We start from the raw sequence: 22,789 nt of genomic DNA, 5'->3' as shown, positions 1-22,789 counted from the left end.
ATCATTATAATAAATCGTCTTTTTATACAAATACATTGTGATTTTATTTATATTACATTTTATATATTTCCCCAGCACACTACGAGTGAACTAGGAGTGAACAGTCGTAAAAAATTGTTTGGTATTTGCGCGGCAATTTTCACTTCCGGTTCTTTGTTCATTCAAACTTTGTGTACACATGTGCTTCACATGAATAATGTTTCTTAGCTTTCGACAACATCTAAACAGGCTAACTTCCAGATATCGGCACATATTTCAAGGTAAGTCTTTGTTGATTCGTATTTTCTATGTTATATTACACAAACTTGTCTTTCGAATAATGTGTTTATTATATTATACCGCGATAAGTTATTTTATCTAAGTGTGTAGTCAGTATTATGGATATGTATACACATATAGATATATGTACAGGTATACAAATTCCCTGATATGCGTGTATCCTATTTGTGTTTTCTATGTAATAACGTACCGGTATATGGAAAATATATCGTCTAAATCAATATATAGACGTTTAATGTTTTATCCTGTTTTTCTTTTACAGATGAAAATTCTTACATCAGTACACACGGAAGTACAAACAGACTGGATGGAACTTGATGCACCTATTTCATGCAAGATGAGCAGAAGACATTAAAATATTATATAAACATTATATTTTGTTGTTATTGTACTTCAAAATACTAGAATAATGAAAATAAACAACGTAACACACAAACGTTGTGAAAACATTATATGAAAACATTCGGCGGACGTTGTGAAAAAACGTTCCCCAAACTTTCATTTGCAACTTTATTGCGACCTAAATGCAACGTTGCGATCGGACCTAATAAAAACGTCCTCAGGATGTTATGTGCCCACTGGGATAGTTGGCATCAGAATCTCGCTGTAATTCTTGTTTATCCAACTGAATTTCTATATTTCCAATGTTTTGTAATTTGTAATGTTATCCGTATTATAGAAACATGTGTATCTGAGACAAGATATGCGTAGAATGACGCACGTGTGTCAAGTCCCGTGCTTTAAATAGGGTGCTCACCAGTGGAAGATAACCAATCAGGGCAAACAAAAAATGTTTACCTACCTTGAATACGACTAGTATCGTTCAGATGTTGATATTAATGTGTAAAAATATAAACGAAAACAAGAACATGTATTTAATTCTATGTTTTTATTTTGTATTAACAAAAGAAAGCACAATTCTAGTTACATGTAATAGTTGCTGTTTCAGGTAGTATGCATTATGTTTCAAACTTTACAAAACTATTTATTGATGGCCAGTGAAAACGCATCATATTTTGTAATGCCGAATGATGAAAGTCGTTTATATTGTGCAAACTTAACACAACCATTTCGGAATATTTACATTTTCACTGCAGTCCCACAATGTAACCTTACCAAGCGCAGTTGGCAGTCATATAGACAATGAACTTCAAGCGCTTATTATGACGTCATTATCATTGTGACGTCACAATTGTCGTGCCAGCGATCACGGAAGACGGCTGTTCAAATGGCTAATCCATCCATGACGATAACGAATGATTAATTCATTACATTGTATGTATGCAAAATTCCTTGGGATTTCATCATAAAATTGTAACCAAATGTAAATATAAGCATTGAACGTCTTTCAGTTGGCATTCATAACCAATATAAATGCAAACTGGACAGAGGCAAATTCAACATGAAGCGCTAGCGCGCTTCATGGAATTTGCCTCTGTCCAGTTTGCATTCATATTGGTTATGAATGCCAACTAAAAGACGTTCAATGCTTATTTATAAATAAAAAGGTATGGTTTATGACGGGACACCTGTCCCTGATCACAATATAAGTTAAATCTAAAACTACCTCATACATATACCAGTTTTTAATAATACTGTTCATCTGTATTATATGCGAGTAGTGTGATAAATAGAGCATTGCTACAGTGTTCTGCTTGTATGATTTGTTGATGAAATTTATTATATTATTGTGCTAGTCTTCTCATAGCATGGTGGCTTTAGTAAAATTATCATTAAGAAATTTTATTCTTAAATGACACAAAACCTTGCTTCGGTAAAGCATGAACTGCATCTTTGTGCATTTGTCTAGAACGGTGATTTACTCATGTTTGTGAAAACCTAGTCACATCATTATATTTATGTCCCTCAAAACATTATTTTAGGGTCATATTCAGCAATAGCATTTACAAAATGTACATTTACATGTTCTGCTGCTTGCTACATCGTGGTGCCAGTAAAAACAGAGTGGCATTTGAACAGTGATGACGTCATTTGTTTTCCCTTTAAGTGGCCTCAATTCTCGTTACAGTCGAGTGACTTTAGTACCGTGACGTCCTTGTTCATGGACCGTGATCTTGGTCTGTCTTTTTTTCATACGTTGCCCTTAAAGTCAAACATTTTTTTCATTAATTTTATACTATTTTGCGATTATGCTTGCACGTGTATTGAAAAATACGGTAAGAACATCATGTGCGTGTTATGGAAGACTAAACAATTCTATAACATATGGAATTGGTGTTAGCCTTAATATATCAGTAGTTAAAACCGAAATGTAATTTCGGAATTATTAAAGTAAGATCTTTAACAAATTAAGAGATCAGGAATATATAAACAAATATTTTACGTACCTTTACCAAAAACAAAAAAGAAAGCAAAATCCCATTTCAGTTTTCTTATTTTTTTTAACTTACCGAGGTTTGTTTTCGACTTGCCATGAAATCTTTTCGGTTTTCTGCAAAAATAAATATGTAAGTATATAATACATATTGAATTAAAGTACTATGGAATTGTAAGATTGTGACTAAAATTTAAATTTAATCTTTTGGGAACTCCCATGTATAAAACGAAATAGCATATTTAGGCATTTGTAGGTTTCTTCATCAATCAATGGAAGAAGCCTTTTTTTACAGTAGTTACATCTGACACATTTATTTTTCAAGAAAATTTGTACTTACTTGTTGCAACATTCGGCTTGAACTGCTTCGCAGCAAACGCTGAGCACACCATTATTGAATATAAGATATCCTATTAAAATGGTTGCTCCTAATCCACACATTCCGAAAACGATAAGTGAGGCAACGTTTAAAGGGTCCTCAATATACTTCACATATCTTTCGGTAGTCGTAGTGGCAGGTAAAGTCGTAGTAGGGTAAATAAGGACCGTGACCCAAGCTGTGTCTGTGGACAACAAAGAAGATAACTACTTTTTAATTGATAATGATTTTGAAATGTAATTGAGGATTTCATTATAGAAAAAAATGTATCAAATTCAAATTACCGTAAAGCCGGATCAAAATTTGAACGATTCAATGAAAAAAAAAATCAAGATTTAATTTTAGCGGTTTTACTTTCTTGCTTATACCGTATTTGCTCCCTTGCGAGTATGTGTCGATTGCTATGTCTTTATTTTATGAATGCAATTCACGTCGTTTTCTATGAAAAGTATGGCGTTATGCTCACAAATACATGACGTCACGAACAATTTCTACCTACAAGGGCAGATAACTCTGTAATATGCAAATACAGAATAATAATTATATGATTCAATTTTTTCTTAAAATTTCGTGGTTATAATTTTCGCAATCATAGCAATTTTCCGCTAAATCGCCAAAATATCCCACAAATATAACTGCTTTATTATATGAACTTAACCTTTTAAGTGACTTTAGAAAGAGTTACGATAGTAAAGCATTCACAACTTTTTTATAGTTTGATAAAATTAAATCAAATTGATATGAATGCTGAGTAAATGTATATTTACAAGGAGTATGTATATGTTACCAGTAAGCCCGCCATAATCCGTAACGTTGGCTGAAAACGTGAGGCTGCTTCCCCTCCCAAGAGGCGATAGGGACTTCGTGACGTACACGTCTCCAGTACCCGTGACGGCGAAATACGTGTCAGGAAGGCCAATCTGGCCAATAGAAAAACTCATTGACCCTAAAATAGAAATCGGATCCTCAGCTTTTGTTACAAATCATTAAGACAAGATACATACGAAATGAAGCATGGAATCCCCGGTACAAATCACGTGGTCAGTCTATAATACTTTTTCATCTGATTTAAGGTAAACTTTTACAGTTTTATTGAATTTGATAATACTCTGGGTATCATTCAAAAAATAATGTAGTTAGACCTGTCAAATATGCATTATCTTATATATCCTATCAGCTGTTCAGCTACATGTATAATGTTTACAATTGTACGTTGTCTGTCAAGTGTTTGGTGTTATATAAAACAAATATTATTTTGCACGTGCATGATACCTTGTATTGAAGGAACTGCCAAGGAAGGACGATATTGTTTTGTAATCCAGATGTCATAAAACTACATTAAAGGCGTGTTTTCGGACTGAAGAAGGCCCTATAGTGGCTGAATATATATTCCATAGAAATGATTTTGATTTTACTTTGAATTTATTTTGGCCTTTTATTTCGGATTATTAATATACTAGCTTTATACCGTTTTTCCTCATTATTAAAGGCGTGTTTTGTATGGAATCTGAACATGTGTCTGTTTGTCTTTGTCCTCTCCTTCGGAGGTCTGGAAGTTTTGTTGTAGTTGTCCATGCCTATGAGCTCTAAGGAAAATTGTTGCTGATGGTGACAATTTCTGTCATGATTGATAACCCTGCAGGTAGGGCATTATGATTGTATCTGCTGCCCAATTGCATGACTGTAAAAGGCAACTAAATTTAGGATATTATCGTTTTTCATATTCCTAACATCTTCATCGCCTCACGTTTGACCTTCGCTTGAGCGCTCGACTTGTGACGTAGGCTCTTGGTTCTGTCCCCTGGCAAAGACACACCGTTGTCTATAAACGAGGCAGCTTCTGTTCCTGCTTAGCACTCAGAATTAAGAGGGTGGAACGAATGGTTAGCCCTTTGTCAGTCTAATGTGACAGAGTGGGGTGTGTTGCTTGGTGTCTTTGGCACATCGGAAGGGATATAGCACAATTAAAAGGGCAAGAGTTTAAATATACAAGAAGACACAATACATGCACATGTAATGTAAATTTACATTTAACGGTCACGTGTCGCGCACCTTGAAAGGTCTAACCAGTCTCCAAACTTTCCTATTAAGGAATAATAACCCATCGTAATAGATGTTTTGGTAAAAACAGAAGGTTTTCCACTCACCATATATTCCAAGATCGCCATCAGTTGCTGTCATCGTACCTATGACGTCACCGACATTTGCGTATATACTTGTCGTAAATGTGTAGTAGTCCGCTCCAAAGCTTGGTATGTTGTCGTTGATGCCATTTATCGTAATAATTAGAGTGGAGGTCGCCACCAGGTCACCATCAGATGCCGATACAAGACAGGATAATGACGTCACCTTGTTACCTATGTCAAGGTCGAAGTCAATGGCAAAGGAAATGACGCCAGTAATTGGATTGATAACAAAGTCTTGACAATCTATACTATAAGTGATGATGTCACCAGTATCGGGGTCAGTCGTTGTTAGTCCCGGATCACCAACAACGGTACCAGCCTATTGGAAAAAAGAAACAAAAGCTAGACACCAGTCTTTGAAGTTAAAATATTTAACGAAATATCAATCAAATGCCATGTAACCATACGAATGGTAACAAATTCAATTTGACCATGAACATAGAATATAAAATTGGCACAGGCAATTTTACATTTCAATACGTATAATAGAGTGTGTGAATACTTATTCCAGTGAGTTACTTGCCTTAACGAAGAACAAAAGGAGGAAGAATGATGACAGATATATTTGGTATATAGATATATATCGTATGCATGGGAACAGGAGTATTATTTTAAAATATATGTCTGAATAATGATTTAACGGGATTCGACAACACATAAGCGTACATTTCCTTCATTCCCGACGAGGTAGTAGACACCCGATCCAAGTGTTGGAGCTTCGTTGACATCCGCCACGGATACAGACACAGACTGAGTGTCTGTCGCGGACCCATCATTGACGCTTATATCAACCGTAAATGTCTTTGCTGTCAGAGCCTCGTAATCAATTTGAACTGATGATGACGTATGCAAAAGTCCGGCTAAAATATATTGTTATACAATATCTAGAATATCTAAGTTTCTAGTGGACGTTTGGAAGTCAAGTCCATCACAAATTAAACATGATAAAACAATCTACTATAAAATTAGCGATTCATGTTAAAGCATAGCAAAATGACATACTGATCGAACTATCAAAGTATATCATTGTATAATATCTGGGCGTATCAACAATGGAAATAAAAGGTTTCTATTATTCATTTGATATTGTGTATCTTTAACGAAATTGATTAAATTGGAGGAATCATTTTTTTTAGTAATGAACGTACACGTGATTGAAAAATGTTATCTGTAAAGTGACTTTACATACTCAAGACTTTGGGATATACTTACTGACAGGATCGACGTCAAATATCGTAGCTCCCTCTGTCGGTGTGAATATCGCACTGTACGTAAGTGTCTGAGTGGTTTTGTCTGGGTCAGCTGACCGGATCTGATAGATTGGGTTATTACGGCCAATCGTCTCCAGGACAGACAGGGTGAAGGTCAGCGGTAGGTTTTGTATGAAGGGAGGTGTGTTTATTCCTGGTTATATAAACATTCGATTTATCACTGACTGGGGCCCAGTCTCATGAATATTCGTTAAATTTTATGAATCCTTAAAGATACTCCACCGCCGACAGAGCATAAATGATATTCATAATTTGAACAATAATTTGTGTTTAATCGTGTATATATATGTCTAGTTAACACAACATATAATATTAAATAATTTATTTTGCCTTTGCAACTGATTTTTTTCGGGATGCAATTAATTATTTTCGTAATTTAAACTTAAAGTAAAATTAGAAGCTCAAACTTTTCAACGATGGTAATGATGTAAAGCAAGTAACTTTTGTAACCGAAGAAAATATTAAATCATCAAGTGCTGTTTTTGATAGTGAAAAAATACCATTTGTCAGCGGTGGAGCATCTTTAAACTTCAAATTGTCCATAGGAAAGCATTACAGTCTGTAAGGAAGACTCCTTAAATTAAGTTTTTTTTTAATTTCTGTCGGTTATGCTTTTCTACGGGAATTATAATTTAAAGGATGTTCTGCCATTAATATTATCATCGTTAACAGCGCAATAAAATGAGAACATAGGTCAGTCCATGAAGCCAAATTGTAGTCCTAAATTTTACTTCAGGTTTGCATAGTGTTATTAGTAATTGTAAAGTGATTTTTTCATGTATATTTCCATCTTCACATAAATAAGGCATATAAAACATGGATTTTACATAGTACAGATTTTGTTTTATAATAACTTTTTGTCAAGGTATAACAAATGTTTAATTTGAATGATTTTCAAAGCTTTATTCTTCAAACTTTATTAGTCTCAATAGAAAAAAAAACATCATATCAAAATGTCCAGTAATGGCACATGTAACGTTAACCTTTTGATAAGAATGGAACTAAGTTTTGGGACTGATGTACAATCTATTAGGGACTTTACTTGTCGACTTTAAAATAATCTATCTACATTTATTACAATTGTAGGACACTTGAGCACAGTTGTGTCGCACTGAAGTTTGTGGCGTTGTGAAATCGTTCCCTCCCTCATCTTTCGGTGTTATTATTAAAGTTTAGGAATATACCAAATGGTATATGTAATAAAGCAAAATTATTAATCAATTGACATTTTAAAGTTAATAAATCTCTTTTCGACAAAACAAATTTTACGTTGTTAAGTTAATGAGGTATTTCTACTACTTGTGCCGATCAAATCAGAGCAGAGACACCATGTGTATGTGTGATTTTGATTAATTGTGCCATCGTTGAAGTATTTATCTATTTCTTACCTGTGATTATGATGGTCAATGACCGAGGTCCTACCGTAGAGAGACCATCACTGATACTGACCAGTATATCATAAGCGACTGTGGTCAAGGGGTCAAGATTGGTATTAGTAACTACGTCACCTGCTGTAAGAAAAATACTATTTTATGTGTGTGATTACAATTTTTTGATATTCTTAATATATATCACGTTTTGAAACGACATTCATTGTTCTGACATATCCTGTCTCGTATCGAACGATTCTAGTAATTTCGCTAAAGTTAATTCACTATATTAAACATGCAATATTTTTTAGGGAATGTACCATTTCTCTAACTTACTGTTTGCATTCAGAGTAAATGGGCAAACGGCCACAGAACAAGTGGAAGAGAAAGTGATCGCGTCTCCCTCAAAGTCATCTGTGGTAACTTGAAATACATTCACTCCGCTGGCTGTCGTGACGGGAATGGATACGGAACCTTAAACGAAACGTTGTAAATATTGAGAACTATGGAAAAGTATTTGTTCGGAACCCAGCAGTTGTCCGAGCAGTGTTGTTGCCATATAGTACAACAACAAACATCTGTTTTATCCCACACATGGGAGACGTGTGAAGTCGTCGGCAGAGCATAATAGAGATTGATAAAGGACAAATAAGTGGTAGGATTTAAATACTCACCAGGGAGATTGGTGAAGGTGGACAAAATAAGTGGGATAATTTAGATACTCACCACAGAGATTAGTGAAGGTGGACAAAATAAGTGGGAGAATTTAGATACTCACTAGGGAGATTCGTAAAGGTGGACAAAATAAGTTGATGATTTAGATATTCACAACAGAGATTGGTAAAGGTTTACAAAATAAGTGGGTCGATTTAGATACTCACCAGGGAGATACTCACCAGGGAGATTGGTGAAGGTGGACAAAATAAGGGGGAGAATTTAGATACTCACTAGGGAGATTCGTAAAGGTGGACAAAATAAGTTGGATGATTTAGATACTCACAACAGATTGGTAAAGGTGAACAAAATAAGTGGGTCGATTTAGATACTCACCAGGGAGATTGGTGAAGGTGGACAAAATAAGTGGGGCAATTTAGATACTCACCACAGAGATTGGTGAAGGTGGACAAAATAAGTGGAAGGATTTAGATACTCACCAGAGAGATTGGTAAAGGTGGACAAAATAAGTGGTAGGATTTAGATACTCACTAGAGAAATTGGTAAATGTGGACTAAAAAGTGGGGCGATTTAGATACTCACTAGGGAGATTGGTGAAGGTTGACAAAATAAGTGGGGCGATTTAGATACTCACCAGGGAGATTGGTGAATGTTGGTGGAATATTGGGGAAGATATAACAGACAAGAAAGCTGCTATCAAAATCTCCGGCCGAATCCGTACAGGTCACTGGTATGGTATATTTCTTCTTTGTATTATACACAAATCCCGGAGTCGCTCTTGAGTAAATTCCATACACTGAAAAAATAAAACGCTTGGGAGTTTTAGGAGTTTGCCTCATAAACATCAAGAAAAACAACTTTTAATAAGACATAAAGAATTATTTATTCATCGATGTTTGAAAAAATAATGATAAAAAATTAAAATGTCATGAACAGGGTTCCCCGTGTGTGTTGTATGAGACTACATTGTATGTTTGTTTTGTGTGTCCTTGTGATAGTGAAATCTTTTGATACATAAACAAATTACATCGAGCATCACATAATACCAAGTATAATTATACTATAGTGGATAAGCCAGTCGTCTCAGTCATGCAAGATGGTAGTCTTACATTCCCCCAAAATGACCATAGCTCTTTATAATTGTTCCATCAAATGAATATGTTGCTCCGTACACAAAAATCTTGAGCAAAACTATATTCAAATGTATATTTTTAATTGATGTGATATATATCATCGCATTTTCAAGAAAAAAAAATGCTTTACCTCTAGTCATAATAAATTTGTGCTGGCGATTTTTGGTAGATGAGGTACAAATGCGTGTAACTTACCTAAAACATTCTCACATAAATAAAATATATCAAAAGTGTAACATTCAAAGTTATAATAATAATTGACATATTTGCTTTTACTCAATCAATTTTTAAGAAAATCGAACCACGATTTTTCCAAGATAGAGCATTTTAGCACCATAATCTTTGTTTTGTTTTTATTTACACACTTAAAAATATTTTTTTCATAGCTTCAAACTTCAGAAAAGAGAAATTAATCAAATCATGTTCATTCAAATGCTTGAAGATTTCGGGGCACTGTTATAACTCAATGATAACGTCTGCATGGGGAAAAAACATGAGTGGTCTCCCTTACCTTGAAACTACATTTTAACTGCATTATGGCACGAGGTTAATGCGAAAAAGTATTATGTCGGGATCACCAACGGTAAGAATTCAAAGTCTTCCTCACTTATCATACTTTAATAAGTTCGCCCTTAATTTTGAAACAGAACAAAACTGTCTACACGGTATATAATTCATTTCACTTGAAATATTTTCATAAAATTTGGGTGTAGAATATATGACTTTTTCATATATGTGGGTATGAATGATAGGGATATTCTACCCAAGGGTCACATTTTGTGATCCAGAGAGTAGAATATCCCTATCCTTCATATTCACGTATGAAAGAGTACTTATTTTCCGCATTTTGAAATCAATTTGAATGAAAACGGGGCTGCAAGTCAATTCTTCATATGTGAAAATCGCGTGATATTTTCAACTCAATTCCCGTTGTTTGTATCTTTTAGAGTAAATCTAGCCTAGTTTTTTTTAAAAACTAAGTTAAAATTGTACCTAGAAATAGTAATTTTATTAACGCAGTGACGTCAAAAGGCTTTATTGTATGGGTAGACATGCAATACAGCCTCAGGCGACATGAGCATATTGCTTTAGACCAGCCAGTATTACACGTGTAGGTGTAAGAGAAATATGGTGTACACGTCGAACTTACCTGACAATGGTGTTAGTGTCGAACTTACCTGACGCTGGTGTTAGCGTGGAACTTATCTGAAAATTGTGTTAGCTTCGAGCTGCTTACCTGACGCTGGCGTTAACTTCGACTGAAATTTGGGGTCGGTCTCTGTACACACGATCGTATCAGTCGGTGAGTTGTCAGTTATGGCGATGCTGTGCTGCAGTATCTCGGCTGTTGTGTCTTCGTGTATGTAGCAGCGGGCCGGGAGACTGGTGATAAAGGGTTGCTAGAAAATACATAAAATTGGATATTACTGGTAAGTAATAATATTCTTGTATAAACATATAGTGCATTTAAAACAATAAACATGCATGCCATCGGACAAATGTGACCCATAATATAAACCTTAGAGTATATTGTTAAAACTATGAGTAATTACGTATTTCGAATTATCATTACTTGATTTGTGTTACGAGTTTTTTTCTCTTTTCTTGCATGCACAATCAGTCTTGCAATATGGAATTAAAAGTGCAACATCATTTTGGTCGGGATGCAACTAATTATTATCATAATCTTGCATTTAAATTTTAGTAAGATACTCAATATTTTTAAGTACATCAAAAGTAAAAAAAAATATATCTAACCATTTTGTCGTCGGCGGTTTAGCATATTTAACATGTAAATAGTCTTGTAAGAAAGTTTACAATTCCTATCACTATTGATATTGTTTGTTATAAGCATTGGACAAATGGTAGACAGTTCATTACGCATCAACGTTCTTATCAACACAATTAGAGACCATTGTGCAATTTAAATCATATTTCAAATAGTAGATATGAAAAAGGAAAACTTTTGAAATTGAATGGAGGAAATGGAAAAACTAATCAAGTTATAATTACACTTTGTCACGCATTTACTTTATTCAGCTTTTTAAATCCATATTTATAATTTATTTATTTTATTTATTTATTTATTTCTTAACACCCCTCCCTTCCCTGCACAAAGCCGAAATTGCATTTTTATACAGTATTCAATTGATCATACATAATTGTTTCTCCGTCTCTATCCTACCTAGACCTTTTCAACTTTTCTTCGTATTTCGTTTATCTTTCTTTCTAACTCTGTCGGTTTTTTTCTCTTTTTCTTCTAATCCTGTCCTTGATTCCATTCCTTAATATTCAGTGCAATATTATTGAATTTTTCCCTCGCCTCCAAACTCCACATTTGTATCATTTGCCTCCTTATGTACTAGAAATTTAAGCCTCGTAATAAGAATATTTACAATAAGTGGTATACGGATACATATTGAAAGGGAAGCGATCATTATTCATAAAATATTTCATATTTCCTATTTTCGGTCTATTTCATTTATATGTTATATAACACAAACACATTGTAATTTTCTCCTCTTCTGACCTCATAATATGAATCAAACGTTTCACCATGAAACAAATTATAAAGTTAACCGTATAATCCTACCCGTTACACAGGTATCACACAGAACATACTGTGACACATATACAATATATACGGCAGTCGGGCAATGATCGTGCGTTTTCGATTGCGTGAGTCTCCAGAAATCATGATATTTTATAGTATGTGTGTATGTGTCTGAGAGTCTAATAAGTGTATTTGTATCTTCTACTGAATAAAAATTCTGGAAAAAAAATATTATAAAAAATGCCAATAGTCTCGTAAGAAAGCTTACACCTCCATCCATTATTGATATTTTTGTAACAAGCATTGGAAAAGAGGTAAATGATTGTGATCCACATTCTCCTACCTGAATCTCTGTCATACAGCCAGGGGATGATCTCCTGTGAATTGAATATTCCTTACGATAGCTTTAAGTTAAGCTATTTCTTAGGGGAGCAACAACATCATACAAGTACAGAATCTCACTCGTCCCATAGTTATTCATCAGTAGCACTTGACAGGTGATGTATTTGTACACTTCACACTTGTTACATTGGTTATAAGTCAATGACGTTTATTTCAAGGGAAATGCATCATAATAATAATATGTATTTATACTTACAGAATTCGTGACTACGACCGTAAGCGTGCCGGTAGCAGTATTACCACACAAATCGGTGGTTCGGAAGTTCAATATATAGGATCCCGAGGGGACACCGTTTGTTTTCACAGTCACATCCACTTAAAATTGAATATGTATTCATGTAGTCATTAACAGCAAAAGTGAAGTAAGATTGAATATGTATTCATGTAGTCATTAACAGCAAAAGTGAAGTAAGATTGAATATGTATTCATGTAGTCATTAACAGCAAAAGTGAAGTAAGATTGAATATGTATTCATGTAGTCATTAACAGCAAAAGTGAAGTAAGATTGAATATGTATTCATGTAGTCATTAACAGCAAAAGTGAAGTAAGATTGAATATGTATTCATGTAGTCATTAAGATTGGATATGTATTCATGTAGTCATTAACAGCAAAAGAGAAGTAAGATTGAATATGTATTCATGTAGTCATTAACAGCAAAAGCAAAGTAAAATTTAATATGTTTTTATAAGTAAAATTCAAAATGAATACGATTTAACAAGCTATTAAAAGGTTAAATTGCTATTTGAAAATATATTTGTGTAGTCATTAACAGCAAAAGTGAAGTAATATTGAATATGTATTCAAGTATTCATTAGCAGCAAAAGTGAAGTAAGATTGAATATGTATTCATGTAGTCATTAACAACAAAAGTGAAGTAAGATTGAATATGTATTCATGTAGTCATTAACAGCAAAAGTGAAGTAAGATTGAATATGTATTCATGTAGTCATTAACAGCAAAAGTGAAGTAAGATTGAATATGTATTCATGTAGTCATTAACAACAAAAGTGAAGTCAGATTGAATATGTATTCATGTAGTTTTTAACAACAAAAGTGAAGTAAGATTGAATATGTATTCATGTAGTCATTAACAGCAAAAGTGAAGTAAGATTGAATATGTATTCATGTAGTCATTAACAGCAAAAGTGAAGTAAGATTGAATATGTATTCATGTAGTCATTAACAGCAAAAGTGAAGTAAGATTGAATATGTATTCATGTAGTCATTAACAGCAAAAGCAAAGTAAAATTTAATATGTTTTTTATAAGTAAAATTCAAAATGGATACGATTTAACAAACTATTAAAAGGTTACATTGCTATTTGAAAATATATTTGTGTAGTCCTTAACAGCAAAAACATAACGCAAGCCGATTTAAAAATATATAACATAAAATAGTTTGCATATTATATTCTCTTTCGCTTAGATGTGAATTGTGTCGTTTAATGTTTGGTACAATCATTATGACAAACTCTCGAACCCGCTGCATGTCACGCAGTTAAGCTCTCGCGAAAATGGCACTCCTCGAAATGCTTTTCCTGGAATGTTTTGATTATATCAAAATAGGGTTAGTGAGAAGATAAATCAGAACAATCTACAATTTCGGTCTAGATTCTAGCCCGTTGTTCGTCGCTGCGCTCTGCGCAAATACAACCAAGGTTTATGACAGCTAATACATCCATCTCTTCATCATATTAAAGACACTTAACCTTTCTGTAAACATTGTTTTCTGACATGTCCTTATATACTTTAATACACCATTTTAGTTCTGTATTTGGATGTACTTACAAAGGGTAGTATCAAAGTCGAAATACGCTTCTGGTGTCATTGTAGTAGTAAGTGTTTCACCGTCAACATCAGCTACGGCCACAGTGAAGAGATAATCCCCGGAGCTGGCAGTATCCATAATCCTTACACTAGCGCCGGCAAGGTTTGTAAAGGTCGGGTCCGAACCTATGTAAACGGACATTATTAGTAAAGGTCCATTCAGACGTATCAAGTGTTAAACGAAACTTACAGGGCTTTAAATGAATAAGATAAAGAAATAATCTAAACCAATTCTGCAATACCAACTATCTTTATTTACATTTCAACAGTATCGAAATTCATTCTGCCTTTTTAAACAAAAATAGATACATCAATATGTGTGAAATTAGACAAACGCGTAAAGCAAGCGAACTGAATATGTCTAGCTAAAATATAATTTACAAGGCCATAGGCAAAAAGTATAATTGTCTGTTTATAAACTTACCGGATGTAATCCTCGCATTTAATGCGTAAGTTCGGTCGGTCATTGTTCCAATAGATCCCCAATCAAATTGGTTTCCAACTCCGATGTTCCCCACAGACTCAGTCTCTTTAAAGTCTCTTCCCCACCATTCATTATCATTAGGTATTATTGGATTGCCCGGATTATATCTTAAAATGAAGAAAGATTCTGATCTGTAATGCCTGTTTTTGTTTGTATGGTAAAAAATATTGACGTCGAGAAGTTTCTAATTAAAATAGTATAGTTCCTCTATCTACGAGTATTAATCGGAATAACTGTTGTTATCATTAACCTTGGCGACAATTGTTGAATCAATATATATCAGAATGTTTGTTGGGGGTGAGGTTGTTCTGAAATGAACCAATCTCTTAATATTAGGACGTAAAGCCACAAGAACTAGCCGTTGAACTAGAGGACCAAACGTTTGCCTGAGACCGGAGGCCGAAGGCTACAGTTTGTTCCAAAAGTTCAACATAACACATGTTGACCGAAAACTCAGTCTACCAATGTTTTGTCATACCTTATATCATTTATATAAATACGAAGAAATCTCCTTCATTACAAATGCATTAAGATATATTGTAAGATGGGGCCGCGGTGGCCGAGTGGTTAAGATGTACCGACATATTACCACATGCCCTCCACCTCTTGGTCACGAGTTCGAATCCCATGTGGGGCAGTTGCCAGGTACTGACCGCTGGTCGGTGGTTTTTCTCCAGGTATCGGCTTTCCTCCACCAACAAACCTGGCATGTCCTTAAATGACCCTGGCTGTTAATAGGACATTAAATAAGATCATATTGTTGTATCATACCCCCGCTATAATTAAGTTCAAATCGATACTTACATTCCTAAATAGTCATTATCCTGTACTTGTATTCGCTGTCCAATCGGAATATTTTCCGTGTGTTCATCGTTAACCATGGCAGCTATTAAAGTAATTCATCGAATCATTATAACAATTATTGTATACGTACATTGTATGTAGGTATGTAACGAATGACGAAATTGTCATTTACTGAACCCGTCAGTGATGACAGGAAGGTCAACAAAACCTTAATCGATGTAACAGTTGACATATACAGATGCCTAGGGTATGTACGGACACTAGGACTTAGTTCTTAAAAAATCACCAAATCAAGATAAAATCATATATTGTAAAACTGAATTTACTTCTGAAATATTTTTTTTCACTTCCTACTGGGCCATTTAAGGGAAAATATATTCACGGGTTTTGTAGCGAACGAGAAATGAAAATAATGTTTTCAGTAATTGGGCCCTGGTCCAATTTTTTAAAGTTACATATAACGTATTTAATATGTTGATTTATTATGTTTTTATCGTTTGATTTATTTTTAATTCTCATATATGTTGATTCGATTGTTATCGTCGTTGTTTATAAAAGCATTGATGTCATTTTTATAATTAATTTCGAAAGTGATTTTCATTAGCATTTTAATGCCAGTTACAGATTTAAAAACTTCAAAAAATGATGGTACGATTTTATTTATTCTTTATTATCATATCGATTCAAATAATGAACCAATAGAAATATCGCATTCTCCACATGAACAGCTAAAAATACCCATCACGTGAAGTGATTAGAGCATTCTGATACGGACAATGTTCATCGATTTGTTTTTACATTTTACTCGACCAATCATAATTGTGCTGAATACACTCAAGTATAAACAAGAGAATAGAACATATACCTGTTACCGTAACAATGTTCTCTCCCACTAACGTAAATGAACCGCCTGTTTCTCTCCAGACCTGAAGATGGACCACACCATCGTTCGTCTTGGCGTAATATTCCCACTCGTAGATATATCCGCAGTCACAATCTACTTGATAATTATTATTCAGGAGCAGTGTACTAGTACCTAAAATCATCAGAACAATATTCAAAACTGCTGATTATTATAAATATATTGTATAATTTACATAATATGTTACTACTCAAGCCTTCTTTAGGCCGTCGAATTGACGAGAACAAAATTGCCCTGCAGATAGGACGTTAGAATTATACCTGCTGCCCCTATTGCATGATCGTAAAAGGCGACTAAATTTAGGATCTCATCTTTTCTCTTCTTCCTAACTGACTTTCCTAATGCCTCCCTTGGCACCGCCTGACTTTTGGCCTTGAGTTGAGCGCTCGCCCCTGTCGCCCAAAACACGCACCTCGCATAGCATGCACACCGCATACATGAGAGGCCGTCCTTACATGACCATAGCTGTTAATAGGACATTAATTAATCAAACCAAACAAACAAACGACAACAAATGGTAATGTTGCACACAGGTGTTCTGCATGTAAATGCAAACACTAAGACTGGATTATTTATATATTATTTATAATTTTACAATCAGTATTAGAATAGTGAGTGTAGTATATTCAAAAATGAAGAGAACCAAACAGTACTACCTTGTTATCTTCAACAAGTATCCTTTTGGTATTATTCTTAATCACATTTCCATTTGCTCGGGACTGACACTATATAACCTTACCAACCAAAAAGGGAATTTATGAGATTGTAATGCTCTGTAACTCCCGTTGGTGTAGTGATATGTATAAAATGCATTGTGGCGTCGTTCTGAACGACGTCATGACGTTATGACGCAATGCGCATTTTATGTGCGTACTTACGTGTTAACAAAATGAAAACCCCAATTGTTCTATGTCATTCGCAACAATATTTGTAGTTATCAATTTAAAATATTGAATTTCCCAAGTTGGAATATAATGATTAAAATATTGGAAATGTACTGATGATTTTATATTTATTTCCATTGATTTATTCTTTTCTTTCGAAAATGACGTCGGAAGTTCTTATGACGTCGCAGGTACTTATGCGTCATTAAATTTGTCTGTAATCCTTGGAGAATAAAAGGATCATAATTCACCTAAAAAGATAATCTAGTGCTTAAATAAGGCTTCACACTAAGAAGAAGTATGTATATGATGCCCTGTCATTTTACTAACATATTGTGTACTTACCAACAGTCCCGTCCAAGTCGTCCCGTTTCGATCTCGGGTTGTTTTCGCCAATTCTTCTACCATTGGGACATGCCGCGCCTAAATTTAAACAATACCGTGTCAACACCTTACTTGATTTTTTTAATTATCATTCTATCTAATAATAGTACATTCTTTAAAGTGTTGATTAGTACATACATGTATCAGATCACATTTAGCAATGCGTCAACTAATTACCATGTTTTTGTTATATATTTGCCGTGCAGGTAGGGCGTTTGAATTGTACCTGCTGTACCAATTGCATGATCGTAAAAGGCGACTACTCTCTTCTTCTTCCAAACATCTCCCTTGATAAATGTATAACTGCTTGTCTTTAACACCAAAAGTATTAAAAATTTGAATTTGAATTTGATACCGCCTCACTTTCGGGCTTCGGTTGACCATTCGCTACTGAAAGGAATGTTAATTGTGTGTTCTGTCCTCTGGCCGAGACACACTATAGTCTATGACAGTGGTAGTTTCAGCTCCTGCTAAGCGGTAGGCCGTTAATATTGTTTTATATTTCTTTTAATTATTTACATTTTTTCATATATTACACAACTTTACACCAATCATACTTATACATACAAACAGAAAATATAAACACATACGCAAACACAGACACCCATACTCCTCATCCAAACAAAACAAAAGACAACACTAAACTATATTTTATAAAACATAACAATATACATTAGATAAGAATTTGGGTTAATTTATATAACTTTAATATTATATGTAGTCAAGCTTAATTTCTTCCCTACTTTAAAAAAAAACTTAAAGCAGTAAGCGAGAAGCGTAATAGGACGAAAATATGATAAACCAAAATACTTTCATTATAAGACTGAACTTACGTACGTTCTGTTGTAAGTCACTCTTAAATGACAAGACACTTTTCGATATCTAATCAAGACAGGTCCTATATTACTTATTGAATTTAAAATCAAATAAACAAGGCAAAGCATGAGTTTGAAATTAATGTAACCGCAAAATACCTTCTACCTAACCTCTGTTATACACAATGAATCTATTAAAAAAACCATTTAATTTGAAACTTTAACCTAGTAACTTCAACTGCCATTCCTTTAAATAATGGTGTCTTCTTTAGGGCAACAATCGTTGCTGGTCCATTTCTGCTAGTGGGCAACATAAACAGAGTTCTTAAAGATTTTTTTTACATATTAGAATTAGTTTTATTAACCCACTTTTACATATTTTACCTAGGCCAGGTTAACACAATTCACAGCCATGACGGATAGTATTTATGTTGTATACGATTCTGGTGGGTTTTGTTAAGTTAAATTTCATGCCAATTTCACTGTAATAATATGTCGCTTAAACATTTGATATTTAAACATAAAAATGTAACTCGATGATTTAGCTCCCCAAATGAAAATGTCGGCCTATACGAGAGCCGAAATTTAGGGACCATACATTCCTGGTTGTAAATAAAGCACCTTCAATTACCGCCATGTTCAGTACCTTCGGAATTTGTCGGAATTCACGTGACTGACGTCCACACGACCTGCACGTGGTGATCCAGGTAAATAGCGTAAGCGCACATGTTTGTTTACGTTTTCCTTCTGGCTAATATGAACAAATCGTGCTGGTATATGTCCACAGAGCAACTATTTGAAAGATCTAATTCACACATTGCCGTAATTCAATTCTGTGCGCATCAAATATTGTAGATCTAGTCTGCTTACGAAAAATTGTTGCCATTTTCTCTTGGTTTCACAACTCTAGTGTTACTTGAGAATGTCGCGACGATGTTCGGAAGAGTTCGGAATGGTTCGGTATCTTTCAAGCCTATTTTTTATGTGTACACATTAAAATATGTTTTACTTTTATAATCAACATTCTTACAGTGCAGCAACTTTATAAAACGTGATAAAATTGGAAAGTTTAAACCCTGGTAAGACGTTTAAAAATGTGTATAACACTTAAACAGTTTGCACTATGACAAACAGAGCGAAAGTGATAGACCATACAACTTCAAAGGAGAGTTGTACAGTTGTGACATTGACGTCTTGTGAGAGTCAAGGTAAACATTATTAATCGTTTTTATGTTTGTCTTGAGTAAACAATATTTTGTACTAAAATGCAATAATAATAAGAATAATTGCAAAAAAAAGGAAAAAAGAAAACATTGTCTATTTAGAACCCGACTGTAAAGCATAGTAGGCCAGGTACGTACATCTAAGTTCGCTCTGGAAAACATGTTGTGCGCTATTGACCTGATACCTGATCTGTTTTACCTAGCCAATACTAGAACTACAACACGTCCTTTTTAGGACATAGATTGATTTATAGCAGTTAAATATATTTCATTTTACTTATAAATTATGGACTGATTTTTAAAAAAAAAAATCGTGATGTTTAATAGTTATTTTATGATATTAAAATTTATTTTGTTCGGTATTGAAAAGAACCAGCTAAACCAAAATCTGTCATTTTTTTTTTTTATAAAATCAATTAACACACTCTTGTACATACCCTTTGGTCATTAACCTCTGCTGAATGTATTTAAAATGAACCTATTCAATTTTTTATACGATCTGGGCTACAATGCCTATGAATCAGATTCAATGTTGGATAAGAAGAGCTAATAAGTAAATTGTCATTCACGTAAAGAGTTCATACAATAACTTTGTTGCTCAATAAGTAAACCATTCTAAATTATTTGAGAGTTTTAGAAACATTTCCATCTTATTCAAGGTAAAATTTAAAAAAAAAATACTTATAATCTTTCAATTCCTCACCTACGAATCCATGCTCTCTGAATTTCCTTAACAAGATTGAAAGCAGAAAAAAAATCAAAAACTATGCGCGGAAAGAAAAATATTTCATTAAAAAAGTACAATACTGTGTTCACCTACCAAGGGTGCACTATATCAATTGAATTTGATACATATTTGCGGTTTCGATTTCAGAAATAAATTCTCCGCCAAAAATGCTATTGATACGATTACAAGTTATCATTACCGTTTATACTTAATAATCGTAGATAAGGCCATGCAAATGTGCCAGCTAAACTGTGCCGGTGATTTCAAGCTTACTTGTTATGGTAACGACACAAAGCAAATGAAGCAATCATTATGCACGTGTTAATTCTTTTTTTTTTTTTACATGTATCTCATTTAGAATCAATTTTGCAGGTGCATGACCTTATGTCGGAAGAAAGAAGGTTATACATTTGCATAGAATTTAATTATAACATATAATTACAATAATTTTTCATCTTCCAACTCAGAGAGTGCGTAGGTGCACACACAGACGAACCCTAAACGCGTGTAATCAATATAAAGCAAAGTCTAATCTAAAAGCCAAGTACAGTTCCGAAAAAAACCTCTTCAAAATAATAATAATATAATAAGACAATATATATTGATGGCATGGGATGAGGTTACCACACCCAAAAAATGAAATGCTTGTGAATCTATGTGAACAGTAAAAACTCATTTGGCTGCGTTGCGCCTGGCGCAGTGATAATTAACTGAGTTGCGGTAATTAGGCAACGTCGGGAAACATAATGAAGTTTAGTTGTTGATGACAAATTTATTTACATTAAGCATATTAAGCGTTTTACAAAAAGCATTTGTTTCACTTCAACGTATTATTATAAAAATTCATAAGACATTTCGGAAAGCAAGCGGGCCTTCAGGTAATAATAAATAGGACAAGGAATTCCAATGGAACTGCGCTTGATTAAAGGAACATATAACTCACCATTAACAAATATTTCAAAACAGAATATAGAAACTGCTCACTCGCTTTAAAGACGTTTTAAATCTGACATTACTACAAACAAAATCAGCACCTTTAACTAATGTTCTTGTATGATATGAAGGGGTGTTCTCTGAACGCCAACATATTTATCAACAATAGGTAGGTGTTGTTTTAGGAAACAATAGGAAGGCAATTATATACTGTTTCATATAAGCTGTTTTTATTTTCACCTGTAAAGTCACCTGATATTTACCTGTATTTCAATCAGTATCATAGGTAACATTGGTGGGTTTTGGAAAATAATTCCTTCAATATATTCAGTATAATATACAATGTAAATTATTAATTAAAGATAATCAGTGCTTTAATATACATAAAATCATAAATATTGCAAATGCTAAGAACTAATATGGAGCTACATGTGGATTATTAAGAACAATGCATTTTGAGTTCCAGGTTCCATTTTTTTTACAAATCATATCTCAATTTTATCAGAAAAACAGGTTTCTTGATCAATGTATATTCTAATGTAACAGTATTCTGTATTGACATAGGAGTTCTCCAGGGCTACAATCTTAGCCAACTTTCATTTCTTGTGACCGTGCATAGTTGCGCATGATTTCTGTTATCGCATAGACGTACACCTTTAAGTATTTGGTTAGAAAATGAGTGGAGAAAAACAATAGCATAAATGTTTAAATTAATTTTGTGGGAACATTTGACCTGTTGATTATAGTTTAAATTGGTAATCTATTGAAGCCGACACAAACACACATATATGATGTTTTATAAATATTGGTAATAAAATATCATTGTGTTTTAATGCTCTATATGTATTTTTGATACAAAATATTTTTTAGAAGTCACTTAATAATGTAAAAATACTAAATGAAATGAGATTGAAGACTGTTACAATTTACTTAGGGTCTTAACCATATTCATTTTAATATACATTATAGATGTTAATGTTGCAATACTGGCAAAATTATTTCAAGTCCATATGTTGTAGGTCTCGTAATTCTCAAAATGTTGCAAACTTTTAGTGCTCAGAATACCAAATTAACAGTTTTCTTATTTTTTCTGTTTAAAGATTATAGTGCATATACCAATTTGTATCTAGTAACAATGTTTGACCGAAAATCAACCATAGCAAAGAAATTTATATGTTATTTCTAACATGCACAAAAATA

The 22,789-nt window shown here is 33.7% G+C and overlaps 1 protein-coding gene across 1 annotated transcript; it reads right to left on the bottom strand.

Annotated features, from left to right (window-relative positions):
• Positions 1–1,197: 1,197 nt before the first annotated feature.
• On the bottom strand, positions 1,198–19,343 carry LOC138327206 (protocadherin Fat 4-like). Its single transcript, XM_069273186.1, has 19 exons — positions 19,338–19,343; positions 18,118–18,202; positions 17,853–17,930; positions 16,567–16,737; positions 15,702–15,783; positions 14,838–15,004; positions 14,375–14,539; positions 12,781–12,899; positions 10,866–11,028; positions 9,130–9,291; positions 8,157–8,294; positions 7,839–7,961; positions 6,392–6,583; positions 5,846–6,039; positions 5,141–5,498; positions 3,781–3,939; positions 2,955–3,177; positions 2,691–2,731; positions 1,198–2,382 (listed from the first exon to the last, which is right to left on the bottom strand). Exons 1-19 carry the CDS (start codon positions 19,341–19,343, stop codon positions 2,303–2,305), a joined length of 2,706 nt encoding a protein of 901 aa, XP_069129287.1. The 3' UTR covers positions 1,198–2,302.
• Positions 19,344–22,789: the final 3,446 nt, after the last annotated feature.

The sequence above is a fragment of the Argopecten irradians genome, chromosome 7 (assembly GCF_041381155.1).
Source record: "Argopecten irradians isolate NY chromosome 7, Ai_NY, whole genome shotgun sequence".
Classification (NCBI taxonomy): Eukaryota; Metazoa; Mollusca; class Bivalvia; order Pectinida; family Pectinidae; genus Argopecten; species Argopecten irradians.
This window is presented reverse-complemented; position numbering and strand designations above follow the sequence as displayed.